At 40.7% G+C, this 13,371-nt stretch overlaps 4 protein-coding genes across 4 annotated transcripts; 1 reads left to right on the top strand and 3 right to left on the bottom strand.

Moving 5' to 3' along the window:
- The first annotated feature begins 26 nt into the window (after window positions 1-26).
- Window positions 27-485, top strand: LOC6643811. Its single transcript, XM_015178003.1, has 2 exons — window positions 27-267; window positions 325-485. Exons 1-2 carry the CDS (start codon window positions 27-29, stop codon window positions 483-485), a joined length of 402 nt encoding a protein of 133 aa, XP_015033489.1.
- Window positions 486-604: 119 nt separating this feature from the next.
- Window positions 605-7,788, bottom strand: LOC124460344. The gene is made up of 4 exons (XM_047010943.1): window positions 7,728-7,788; window positions 7,284-7,631; window positions 5,863-7,230; window positions 605-5,802 (listed from the first exon to the last, which is right to left on the bottom strand). Exons 2-4 carry the CDS (start codon window positions 7,627-7,629, stop codon window positions 605-607), a joined length of 6,912 nt encoding a protein of 2,303 aa, XP_046866899.1. The 5' UTR covers window positions 7,630-7,631; window positions 7,728-7,788.
- On the bottom strand, window positions 7,702-11,528 carry LOC6644346 (uncharacterized protein CG42266). Its single transcript, XM_002066824.3, has 7 exons — window positions 10,847-11,528; window positions 10,710-10,778; window positions 10,595-10,651; window positions 10,473-10,511; window positions 10,372-10,416; window positions 8,534-8,575; window positions 7,702-8,478 (listed from the first exon to the last, which is right to left on the bottom strand). Exons 1-7 carry the CDS (start codon window positions 11,167-11,169, stop codon window positions 7,785-7,787), a joined length of 1,269 nt encoding a protein of 422 aa, XP_002066860.2. The 5' UTR covers window positions 11,170-11,528; the 3' UTR covers window positions 7,702-7,784.
- On the bottom strand, window positions 11,279-13,296 carry LOC124459670. Its single transcript, XM_047010587.1, has 2 exons — window positions 12,248-13,296; window positions 11,279-12,189 (listed from the first exon to the last, which is right to left on the bottom strand). The coding sequence occupies exons 1-2, from the start codon at window positions 13,212-13,214 to the stop codon at window positions 11,279-11,281; spliced, it is 1,878 nt and encodes a 625-aa protein (XP_046866543.1). The 5' UTR covers window positions 13,215-13,296.
- Window positions 13,297-13,371: the final 75 nt, after the last annotated feature.

The following is a 13,371-nucleotide window of genomic DNA, read 5'->3' as shown; positions in this document are numbered from 1 at the left end:
CTCGCCTAAGCGCTGGCGGCACCAAGATGGCCGATTTGACACGTGAATTTTGCGAGAAACTGTTCATTGATGCTCCAGTCAAGTCGGCAAGTGCTCCAAACATTCGTCGTAGTCGCAGCAAAACCCGTGCATCGAATCCTCTGATCGACGTATGTCCCTCCAGTGGCGAATCCACTGTGACCAGTCCACCAACCAATCGTCGTCGTTCGAAATCTCAAGGCAAGGGCAAATCCCGTCCACGTAGTCGCAGTTGCCGTTCTGCTATGGGTAAACTATGCTCTATATAATCAAGAATTTAGATTAATGTTCCTTTTTGCTTTGCAGCTCGCCGTGCTCCGAAATCGAAGACGAAGCATCCTCAAAACGATCCTGTGGCTCTGTATCAGTACTATCAAAACGAATGGGCTCACTTTCGTGAACAAATACCAGGAGCTACTCAACATGCCGACGCACGCCGGAACATACGCCATAAGCTTCCGAAGTGATCCGAGGAAGTCCTTTAAGAACATTCCATTCACTTTACAAAGAATTTCAATTCAATTTCATTCAAATATTTATAAAATACATTATATTTGAGATTTCCATTTAAATTAATTATTTTATTTTATCTTCTTCGTAAATTACAATTACAATTTGTATTATTTGAATTTTGAGTTGTGAATATGTTATAGAAATGATTTGCATTTTGTGATTCGTCATCATTTTCATCGGAGGAGTCTGCCGAGGAATCGCAATCACATGAACTATTCGAACTCGTCGATTCGTAGCTCTCAACTGATCTAGTCGGAGGTCGACAACAAGTGTAAATTGGTGGCGATTCAAGTTTATTACATATCACATAATTGTGTCCTTCGTGGTCTGGTATCTGGCGAGTTCGGGGATTATAGCAGATGGTTACTTCTTCCTCACTGGAACAATCGCAGAATCGAGAACTGCAATCAAAAAGTACCTTGACCTCTTCAACTTGTCTGGGCTTAGGGCATGGGCATTCAATTTCCTCATCGTATATGTTTCCGGTTCTTGGTGGCTTCGGCGGTGGCTCGGGTTTTTCATTTTCCGACTTCTCTCCTTTCCAGCAAGGTGTGAAACTGCAGGATCTCTTTGATTTGACATCCTTGGACGTTTCTTTTTTCTCTTTTTTAGACGCTTTCGATTCTGCGTCCTTGGATGCTTCTTTTTTCTCTTTTTTTGATAATATGCAGCAAGAGAAAAGATTCTTGGAAGGCTTCGACTTTGGCTTAGCATCCTTAGGTGTTTCTTCCTTCTCTTTTTTAGGTCTTTTACAGCATGAGAAAAGATTTTTGGATGATCTCGCCTTTGGCTCAGTGTCTTTGGGTTTTTCTTCCTTCTCTTTTTTGGGTCTTTTACAACATGCGAAAAGATTTTTGGATGATTTCGCCTTTGGCTCATTCTCCTTGGGTATTTCTTTCTTCTCTTTTTTAGATTTCTTACAGCAAGGAAACAGTCCTTTGGATGGCTTTGACTCCACTTCTTTGGAGGTTTCTTTTTTCTCTTTCTCGCGTTTCTTGCAGCATGCGAAAATTCCCCTCGAAGGCTTCTTTTCCGTCTCCTTTTTCTCTTTCTCTCTTGTTGTTTTTGGCTCCATTTTTTTATCGCCTTTTTCCTTCTTGCAGCATGCAAAAAGTCCCCTCGAAGGTTTCGTCTCCACTTTTCTGGGTTTTTCTCGTCTTTCTTTTTTTGGTTCCACCTGTTTCGGGGCTTCTTTCTTCTCTCGTTTTGGCATCTTACAGCAAGCAAACTTTACCTTGGAGGTCTTGGGCTCAGCATCGTAATGGATATGTTCATTTTCTCTTTTTAGCTTCTCCATGCAGCCGGAACAGAGACATGCAGGTCTTGGATTTCTTTGGTCAGATTGATTTGATTGATCCGAGCAAGGGCATTTGGGAGGTTCCTCACATTCACAACCCGATGATGTCTCTTCAGATATTGGTTGAGGAACTTTTTTGGATTTCTCAGATGTTGGTTGAGGAACTCTTTTAGATTTCTCGAAATCTCTTAAAATGTGTTTATCATAACTGCTAAGTCTTGATAGGGCCACGTTAGAATTGGTATGCTTGAAACGGGAAACAGGAGTAGTTGGGATATCCTCTCTATTTTTACAATCGCAGTTTAGAATACTATTTTCCCCTGGCTTTTCACTTGTCCAACAATTTTGTTCCGTTAAGAAACTACTTTTATTTAAAGCAATCGTGGAATTTCTTCCTTGTAGCTTCTTAGGTTGCGGCCATATGGGTACTATGCCTGGATTTGACTCACAGTTTGGTAGGAAATCTCTTGTAATCATTTGATTGCGATTATCTTTATCCTTAGACGGCCAAAAGTGTTGCTTTATAAGAAAACTGTTTCCATTGAGGGTATTAATTGGATTACATGTTTGTGGCCATTTGGATTGGATTTTTGGGCTCAAATTGCTCCTCTGCCCATTTGCTAATTGCATTTGCATCATGTGACTTTGTTCATCGTTTAAAAAATCACCCGATTGACCACTAATTTTACGCAATTTATTATCCATTGGTACTTGAGGATCGGTAAAGCCTACGCGACAAGAGGAATTGGACGCTTGAAGGTGATGATATAATTTTTGTGGACATGGCGACTTATCACAGATATATTCTTGATGTTTTTTAGTTTTATATTCTACCTGATCTTGGCAATATTCAGGGTATTTATTATACTTTTGCATAGTCTGATTAAAAGGCTCGTTTAATCCATAAGGATGAGTAAATTTTACGTCTTCGATGCAGTCATTAGCTGAATACAATTGAGGTTTGGTTTCGTCTAAACTTTGTGAAGTGCTAAATATCCTTTCCTCATGCAAAGAGCTGGGATCCCGCTGGTAAATAGGCTCACTTACCTGAAATCTCACAGGTCTTAAGTGATACATATTAGAAGAATCTTGGGGATTTTGAATAGCTTGACCACTTTGTCGACGAGTTGGCATAGTTCTTCTTTCTTCCCTTTGGTCCTGATACGAAATTGGCGAAATTTGGCTTTGATAATTTTGATTTAATGGGGGATATGATGTTCTACGACCCTTAATATCAGGTTTTGTAGATGATAATATCTGACCTTGATAATATAAAGTCTGACCTTCAATATTCGCATTCCCATTCGGCATTATATTCGGATCTGAACCCTGCCTTTTGGTATAATTCTGCGCATCTGCAGCTGACGATTGATATATTGAAGCCTGATCTTGTTTAGACATTCGATCTTTGTGATTTATGTCTTCTATATGACGTGAATACTTTGCAGGTAATCCTTGGTCATCTTTATTTGTTTGAAAAGACATTAAACCTGGCAGTTTTGTAAGGTGCAATAATGGATACCTATCGTTAGAGTTTTTTCCTTGCGTATTAAAGTCCTTAAATCTAGGAGACTTGAGTTCAGGATTTGAAGAACTTAAAGTTGGATCCTGACTCCTTCGGTCTTGAGTATTAAAACGTTGATCTTTATAATTTGGAGAAGGAACTTTTGGGATAGACAACGGCAAACTGCGGTCCTCGCGTTGACTTTTTCGAATGGGTTTTCCTGAATTTTGGTTAATTGACTGTTGTTTGGAATATTCATTAAGGGCATATAACTGAACATTTAGAGGACATGCTTTATTATTCTGGCAGTAATGCGGTTGCATCTTTTGAGTAGCATAATGAGGATGATTTAGTGGACACGAATTTTTTATACAGGGTTGTTGTGGTTGTTGGTAGTCCGCATAGCTCCCCTGATTGCTTAAGGGTACATCTCGACCTCCCTTTGCGCCATTGCGTGGTGGAATTTCTTCTTTAGTATTCTGTTGAAGTTCCAAACCATTTACTGCTTTATGCAAGATATCTATGATCTGTTTCAGATCGCTCTGACTGCCAATTGCCACACTCGGATAATTGCATTCTGCCTGCAGATGGCTCGGAGTACAGCTTTTATCACCACAATGATATGCTTTTGGGTAGTTGGGAAAATGTTGTAGTTCAGTTTGTCTATATCTACGATCAATAGATGATCTTCGGCTATGATTAGTAAATTTGTTGAACATACTTTTCGAGGAATTTTTTCGATTTTCCGTACAGTAACAAAATCTATCTGGTCCGTACTTGGAAATTTGGGAATATTTACCACTAAATGTGCTTGCCTCTGTCCCACTATCCCTTCGGCGTGAGCTCGCCTCGCCACAGCGAGCTCGCCTCATGGCAACACCACAGCGCCGACAGCACAAGCATCGATAACTTGTTTGAGTCACTGCCTCTGCACAGGGACAATAGCATCTTAGCATGAATTCTGGAGAGAAATAAGTTTGTGTCACAGCCTCAGAACATGGACGGCATTGGCTAAAGCATTTTGAGTCACCACAATGTTTTTTATCCGGTGCATCTCTTTTAACATCTTCATTTGCATAATTTTCCACATTTACTGGAACTTCTCCTAGAGATTCTCTGGTAGTTAACTTACTAGTATTTTCCTTAGGTCCACCATGTCTGCTTATAGAACTCTCTAGTAGTCCTTCGCCACTTTTTGAATTCCTGCGGCTCTCTTTTCTCTTGGATTGATCATCCGATGAACTTCGATCTCTGTTCTTTGTGAAAGAAATATCTTCTTCGACCTCAACGGTTTTTGATATTCTGTTTCTGTAATCTCTAGAATCTGTCGCCTTGGTATCCATTGAACGTTGACTTCCCTCTTTTGAGAGATCAGGAGATCGACGTGTTTCAGTTATGGTACTCCTTCGGGATCCAGTATCCTGTGGACTTCCTTCTTTCGATTGACTTTCTATCTTTTTTGGACTGTCACGAGAACGGCGCTGATCATTTGCGGATGATCTCCGTGAATTGGTAGACCGATTATCAAGTGAACCTTGACTTTCTTCTTTCGATTGGCTTTCTATCCTCCTGGGACTGTCACGAGAACGGCCCTGATCAGTTTTGACGGATCTCGGTGAAGTTGTTGAGCGATTATCAACTGAACGTTGACTTCCTTCTCTCGATTGACTTTCCATTTTTGTTGGACTGTCACGAGAACGGCGCTGATCATTTGCGGGCGATCTCCGTGAATTGGTAGACCGATTATCAAGTGAACCTTGACTTTCTTCTTTCGATTGGCTTTCTATCCTCCTGGGACTGTCACGAGAACGGCCCTGATCAGTTTTGACGGATCTCGGTGAAGTTGTTGAGCGATTATCAACTGAACGTTGACTTCCTTCTCTCGATTGACTGTCCATCTTTGTTGGACTGTCACAAGAACGGCGCTGAACATTTGCGGGCGATCTCCGTGAATTGGTAGACCGATTATCAACTGAACCTTGACTTTCTTCTTTCGATTGACTTTCCATCTTTGTTGGACTGTCACGAGAACGGCGCTGAACATTTGCGGGCGATCTCCGTGAATTGGTAGACCGATTATCAACTGAACCTTGACTTTCTTCTTTCGATTGACTTTCCATCTTTGTTGGACTGTCACGAGAAATGCGCTGATCTGTTTTGCCGGAATTTTGAGATCCATTATCCAGTGATTGTTGACTATCAGTGGATCGTTGCTTGTCAGTTGAAACCGTTTTCCGGGAGCTTTTAGTTTGGCGAGGACTTTCTCTGCGGACATTATTGGTATTCAATTGACTGGATCTATCCGATCTGAGATTTGTAGATTGTTTTTTGGGGTTTGTTGATTTTTCATCTTGCTCTTCTGATGGTAATTCTTTTGTTAAACCTTCTTTGGATGTTTGAGTCATAACTTCACGACAGCGACGACATTTGCGATCGCATTTAGCAGCGGCACAAAACCCTCTATTATCTCCTAAAAAAGAACAGAACATAAATTAATCTTTCTAGTCTTATAAATTAAAAAAAAACTTACTATTTAATCGATTAGAACTCGGAGTCCTTGAACACTGGCAGCACTTGCATATGCCTCTGTTCGTATATCTAGGTGGTCCTCCATTTCTACCCCTGACTGAATTTTCGCAGTCGCATTCGGTTTCCCTTTGTACTTTCGAACAGTGTCCACATTTGCGATTGCAAGTAACATCCGGACAAAATCCTACATTTTTCCACTTTTTAGTTTTTGAACTATCCCTTTGGTGCGATGAATCTTTGTTCTCATCTTTTTTGTCGTCAACATCAACTCGAGAATCTTCATTGACAGGAGCTACTTCTTCCACAACTTCAGCATCTTCATTGTCATCGAGATCTTCCTGAGTGTTAGTGCTATTTTCATCTTCTTGGCCCTTCTCAGAGTTTTCCACTATGACAGATTTTGACGCCCAGTCATTGGCATCACCATCCCCATCCGCAATCCCATCTTCTTCGGCATCCCCATCTCCATCGTTGTCGTAATCATTGTATTTCTCATCATTATCATTATAATCCTCATCGTTATCATACTCGTCGTAGTAATCCTCATACTCACATTGGCATATATCTCTTTTGGGGCACACTGTTTCACAATAGTCACAATCTGCAGATCTAGCCGCATATCTCTCGATCTCTTTGACGTTAGCCAAATGTAGGCTCCAAGGTGGACCCTGAATATCACAATCCATGTGTCTTCCACTATTTTCTCGCTGGATCCTTGGTGGATCGGAAGGTCTACGTTGCGGTGGCTTACTGATCTTTTCGATTCGCGATAAATGCTCCGCTGGACGTTCTTGGGTATCTTCGAAACTTGTCTCGGATGGAGAGTAACCACCATAGTTTTTAAATTTGGCCACCTTTTTGTTGGTATTCTTGCTGTTGTCCTCTTCCCCACTGTACGCACGGCATTGATGCAAACTGGAATTGCCCAAGCTGCTGACCTTTCCTTTATGCGAATTACTCTTCAACGAGGTTTGCGTTTGCTGAGCCACGACGGAGAACAAATGCTTTGAGATCAAATGCTTGAGCCTTTTCAGTTTGCAAGAAGTCCGTGATCGTATCCGTGTGGATGGCATTTGAATGGCCTTCTCGCGACTTCGTTTCAATCGACACTGACACGCCGTATCTGTCTTGAGGGGAACGTTCAATCGATGATCGTAGGTCGTGCGATTTAGACAAGCACAATGGATTATCTCTTCGAGACTGTTTTTAGAATCAATTATCTTTTCGTTTTTCTTAATTGAATCATCCTCCAGCTGCCAGGTTGAGGGATAAAAGGATGAACTGTGTCGAGATCGTGAGCTACCACGGGAGCGTTCAAAAGGTTTCAAACTATGACCAGAGCGTCCGCTCATATAAGGATTGCCTGTAGCTGAGGTTTATTTATGATTAATGAGCTAAGAGTCTACTTCGAAAAGGGCTTACCACTAGGATTTAATGTACGCCATGATCGGGAATCAATTGGTGGCATTTTACCCGCTTCCTTTCTTCTTTGAAACGGTTTCACTGTGAGTAATTTGTGCAATTTCCGAGGATATCCTTTAGATTTAGGCCTATGACAACGGCGACTCAAGAGCGAGTGATTGGATAGACATTGTTGCATTGCCTGCACTAGATGAGGATCTCGTGAGAGTGAGGGCAACACCATTATGCCGCTATTTGTCGGTGGACTAGGCTTCACCAGGGTGGGCATCATATGCTGACTGCCATCTTGACTTTGCGTTGCCTGCTCCTGCTTGGTAGCACGTCTCCTCCTACGATGAGTGACCATTTCTAGACCCAAAATCACATAATATTTTGAAAAAAATAAATGAATTCCAAGACAGTTTAAGAAAAGACTAACTTTTTAGATGGGCTATGGATATTTACATTTTCATTTTCTATTTGAGAATTATAAAATGTGAATGCTGTGAGAATGTAGAGTCTTCACCAGGGACTGCATCCACCACCGTAGGATTGAGTGTAGCAGGAATTGCCCACGGGTTGGCAGCAGACTGTCCGGCAGCGGTTCAGGCAGCAGGACTTTGGCTCAAGCACATATGGTGGATTGGCGAAACGGTCATAGATCTTTCGTGGCGGCGGTGGCTTCCTTTTCTTGCGTTTCTTTTTCGGTTTCTCCTGGAAGCATATGCACTCCATATTGGGCATAAGATGACGCAAATGACGCTCCAATTCCGTCATATTGCACTCACACGCAGGTGGCTTCTGACGTCCTTGTGGTCCCAAACATATGCATTTCTCCAGATTATTGCAACAGCAGGTAGAAACCTGCTCTTCCAAGTCTTCGTCGTCCTGGTCATCACACTCGCAGCAGTCACAGCAAGCGGGTTTTCCATGAGTTATACATACGGGCACAGAGACACAGCGATATTCGCCCATTTGTTTTGTCTCTAATGGAGGCACTAGCTCCTCTTGAGGTGGACTTCTCGGTGGAGTTCTCGTTGGCGTAATAACTTTCTCTGGTGGTGGCGATGTTGGAGGTGGTGCCTCACATTGGCATACCCTCCGTTTGGCAGCTGCTTCATCCTTGCAACCACAGCGTTTCCGTGAAGCTCCCCCTGTTGGCAAACAACGACAGTAATTATCCGGTGTTCTAACCTGATTAGGTTGTCCATTGCCACTGCAAAACAAGATGACTATTAATTTTGCCCATGAAAGGAGTTGAAAACATTTACCCATTAGGTGAATTCCCTGGATGTGCATTGCCATATTGATACCTAAAAAAAGGTGGATATTTAGACAGTACATAAAAGTCAGGTGATCTCCAAGAAGGCTTCATTAAAAATTAGATGGCTATGTGTCTTTAAAAATAACTAAAGAATCAATTATTGAAATGTCACCAAGTCATTAACACTCTGTCTTTGACATTTAAATTATTAACTCAAGAAGTCCATGAATAGTTCAACATGTCAAGAGGAGCAGAAGACAGAAGAGAAGAATCATCTATCAATCTACCCATATAGGAGGATAGGTAAATGCTAATGAGAAGCCCCCTGCATATCAGAGCGTTGAAAAGTTTACACAATGTTTATTCATTTACCAAAATTCAGTTCTAAGCAAAATAGTTAAAATTAACAAAACCTTAAACTTCTAACTTTACAAATCTGTAATTTTATAAAATTTTAACCGATTTTCAGAAGTAATATCACGATTGAATGCTTTTTAATTTAACAGATAAAAAATGCCAAAGAACAAAGCATCCCATCTAACTAAATTTCAAGTTAGTCAATTTTTGAAGTATTGGAAAATTCATGCCTTTTGATCTGTATTAATTTTCGAAAACTAAACAAAGTTGGATATATCAAATAATATATCTTGGCGAAAATACAATCTGAAAAAATTCAGATAAAGCTAAAATTTATGTTTCAAAATTCACAGACATTTTTGCGAATCTTTTTTTTTTTTTTTAACGCTTTTCATTTATAGTCTCACATTTGAAAAGCGATCTTCTGATTTGGACGACCCAAAAAACCTGTGTTTAGGTACACTGTTTGCGTCGCTGCTTTATTAGTACTAATTTTTACTGTGCGTCGTTATATTCTTGTTGTTGTGAGTTCGAGTGTTTAACTTTTTTTTTTCTAAATCAGCCATTGTGGCAACGCCAATATCAACTTTTACCAACATTGCCTTTGAATTTTTGGCAGTTTTACGTTTTTCAACATTGACATCTAGCTTACCTACTTCTGTTTATAATTGCGTCTTGATATCAAAACTCGGGGATGGTTTAGTAGAAATGTTCGTAGAACAGTGTTTAACCTCCAAACAAACTTCAAAAACGATGGGCTTGATTGACGAAGCAATGGAGAATTTTGATAAAAAACGATCCTGACAATAACAGAAGTTTTAAGGTATCCCAGGCGGTAGCTGCAAACATCAACTGCTATCAAGAAATTTATTTAAATTTACAAAAAAAAGCTATTCACCAAACTCTGGACAAATTTTTGTTGAACGAAGCCACTAAAAACTCATAAAGATAAAATAATAGGTTGAATAGGTTATTTTGATTTAATGAAGCAGTTTTTTTTAATGAATGAATGCAATAATATTTTTGTTTTTAAATGTTTACTTTGTTCAATTTTTCTTTCTAGAAATTAGTATTTTCATAGCCCGGGAACCTATCTTTGATCTTTCCATGGTTGCCTATAGAAAATCTTAATTCACTTTGCGTCGTGTTTTTTTGGAACGTATCCCCAACGCAAAGCGAGGTCTAGGTATATTTAGATTGGTAGAGGCCCCGCGCTGGCTTAATTAGGCACAGTATATTGAAATCGGATAAATTGATTTCTCCAAAAAATGTTACAATACATTTTTTTTGGAAATACTAGAAAAAAATTGAACAGCTACTTAAAGTTTCGAATGGACGATAAATTTTTGGCCAACCAATAAGAGTAACAATTTCAATCTCCTAAATGATAGTGGATATAATTGAAAGACGAATAGTGAATGAAAGCTCTTCGATTCCCTTACGTCCCAATAGGTCATAAAATATTGATCTTTAATCAAGAAAACTTACCAGTTATTGGGACTCGGACCACGTCCATCGTCTGGATATGCAGCCCTAAGATGTAATTTAATGTGAAAACCCAAATCTATCTCAAAGTTATAGAGACTTACCCAAAGGAAGGTGGTCGATTATCCCGATAGCTTGGGTCACTGTGGATAGATGGTAAAGTTTGGTGGGAGAAAATCAAAAGCTTTATACCTATATCTTTTACTTATACTAAATCTATTCTTACTAGCGAGTACGATTGTAACCATAACCATATCCAGGGGGCGGTGGCTGATTGTACAAACTGTGGAGTAAATGCAGGTCAGTTATGTTTGAGTTTGATGTATGAAAAAACCTTTTACTTAGGTGGACCCGCTGCATTGCACCGACCTGGACATCCCACTTGACCTGGATAACCTTCAGGTGGTTTGCTAAGTGAATGCAAAAAAAAAAATTGTAATCATCTTTGCTGATTTCTTATACTCATTCTTTTCCTTACTTGACCACAAGGAGCAAAATGGTTGGCGGCTGCTGGTGATGGTGATGGTGATGGTGCGCTGGTGCAGGACTTGACCCTTTCAAGGAGGTACCTCTGGGCTTGTCCAATTCGTCGTTCGTTGTTATACTTATCATTGACGCTATAGTCGATCTGCGATCCGGATCAATTTCTTCTTCTATCGGCTTGACAGGCTCTTTCTGTTTGCCCGCCATTTCGTTATTAAGGGCCTCCGGCCAAGGGACAGTGTCGGGGTTACGAAAAATACAATGTTTACATCGACAAATGCGTTTTTCCGGCACTTCTTTCGGCTCTTCACAGAACATAATATAATTTTGTGGCCATGTCAAGTGCCAAATAGTATCATGTGTGTGTATGTGTGAGTGTGTGTGTTTTAAATGAAAGACATTTGAAATAAAGATTACTTAGATTTCTCTAACTCCAGCAGGTTGGATAACCCTTGTAGGGTGGTAAATGATATGAACCGCTTGCTACTCTATACCAGGTGGACTCTTCTTGCTTGCCAGCAGTTTTGCGGTCTAAAGTCTCGTCAAGAGTATTAAATTTCAGTCCACGTCTTTGCTGAGGTATTGGCATTTGCATTGAACTCGATTCGAGCATGGGACTAGTTCCTACATTTGCAACTTTTGGTTTTTCTCCCTCAAACTTTACCTTGATCTGAGAGCGATTTAAAGGTTTCTGATTAGCCCTTTTCTCGTTAGGGCGTTGGGGTTTGAGGGAGGAATTTTTGCATTGGGACACTATGTTTAAGGGTTTCATCTGAAACTCGGAGGTGCTTACTGCCTTATCGGTGGTGGCTATAATATGATGTATATCACTTGTCGATGTTGTGGATGCCGTTGACTCAATGTCCGTTTGTAGCTGCTTATTGCTGGTCTGTACATTAGGGTTTTTAGCCCTAAAGTAGTGCTCTATAACTTCCAGATTGTTATACCAGTCGTGGAGATCGAATTCGCGCCTATTTTCTATATATGAGGTAAAGCTCATTTCGTGCGATGAACTGGAGCTAGAACTAGAACCATCGTAATCGTAGTTTCTACTGACCACCTGATAGTCCTTTTCCCGAAGCAATTGCTCTCGTGGTGGTGGGGGCGTCTTGGGTAGCGGTGGTGGAGTTGTAATCGTATCATCCTCAAATGAAATTGTAGTCTCTATGGTCCTTGGTGATGGTTGCATGGGATATGGTACAGGGGTTACTATTTTATCCTTCTCTTCAAGGGGTTGAAATTCTTTCCCATCAGTGGGTGAGAGGCCACAGAAATGTTGACGGCAGCATTTCATGGGACACCACATCGTGGTGCCGCAGTCCCGTAAGTTTGGGGTGACTACCATGGGAGAAGACCTATCATTAAATGGGAAACTTTATATTAAACATGAGCTTACTTGCTTCATTTCCAGCCGGTGATCTGGCCAATAAAATGCGTGGCAACACCTCCAAGTCGTCAGTGCTACAACTTCGATTCTCCAAATGTATATAGGCAGGACGCAAGGGACGTCGTCGTCGTCGGGCATCTCCTCGCGGTGGGGTAGCTCGATATTGACGTTGGCCACTATTGAAAGAATCATTGCCTTCCATAGGACAAGCAGTTGGTTTTGGCGGAGGTGTCAGTGGAGGAAGTGCAGACGTGGGCGCTGCTGGTGGCAAAGTATGAACGAATAACGGTAATACAGGCAAATTACGTCGCTGTCGACCACATCCCTTCAGTTTACCCATTAGATTCATTTGCATTAGAGGATTTGATGACATTATGGCAGCCTGTTGCTCAATATATGCATCCAACTTGTCGTTGGTCTCACGCATAAGATGGGTCAATATATCTAATTGAGAACCCTGGAAAGATTCATTTTCCTCTTGGGGTCTCGGCTCTGGGTCAACTTTGGACTCTTCTTCGTTCTGCATTTTTATTTCCAATGCTTCGACAATAGATTTCAACTCATTTATGGTACTCTGTGTAATAGATTTATTATCATATATGGAATATCGTGATTCCTGTCGTGCACTGTCATCGCATAGAGTGGCTTGAGATGAATTACTTATGTGGCCAGTGTTTTCATTGGCTAACATTTCGGTTCTATGGAAAATGGAATAGTCTTGACCAGAGGATAAACGTTCCATCTGTTGCTGTTGCATTTCGTCATATGGACTGGAATACATCATAGATGGCATTGGGATTGTTATCGTATTAACGAAACGACGTCGACGTCTCCTCACTGGGGGATAACTGCAGCCATTAGCCTCAATATTAACACAAACACGACGCAAACGTTGGGATGTCGTCGCTCTTGTGATGGGTATTGATGCCATTGGCCGCATTTTGGAGAGACGTCCACTTGGTTCCATTGAATACATTGTATGAGACCTTTAGAATTTTCCGATTTTCTATATTGCAGCAAAATTTTGATAGTAATTTCATTGCCAAAAAGATTTAAGATTGTTCGGTAAATCAGCCAAAATCTATAAATCTTTATTATTTAAAAGCCAATAAAAACGTGTTGCTTAAGCTAGA

Source organism: Drosophila willistoni (genome assembly GCF_018902025.1).
Source record: "Drosophila willistoni isolate 14030-0811.24 chromosome 2R unlocalized genomic scaffold, UCI_dwil_1.1 Seg167, whole genome shotgun sequence".
Classification (NCBI taxonomy): Eukaryota; Metazoa; Arthropoda; class Insecta; order Diptera; family Drosophilidae; genus Drosophila; species Drosophila willistoni.
The sequence above is the reverse complement of the archived record's forward strand: the minus strand, read 5'-3'. Positions and strand labels throughout refer to the sequence as shown.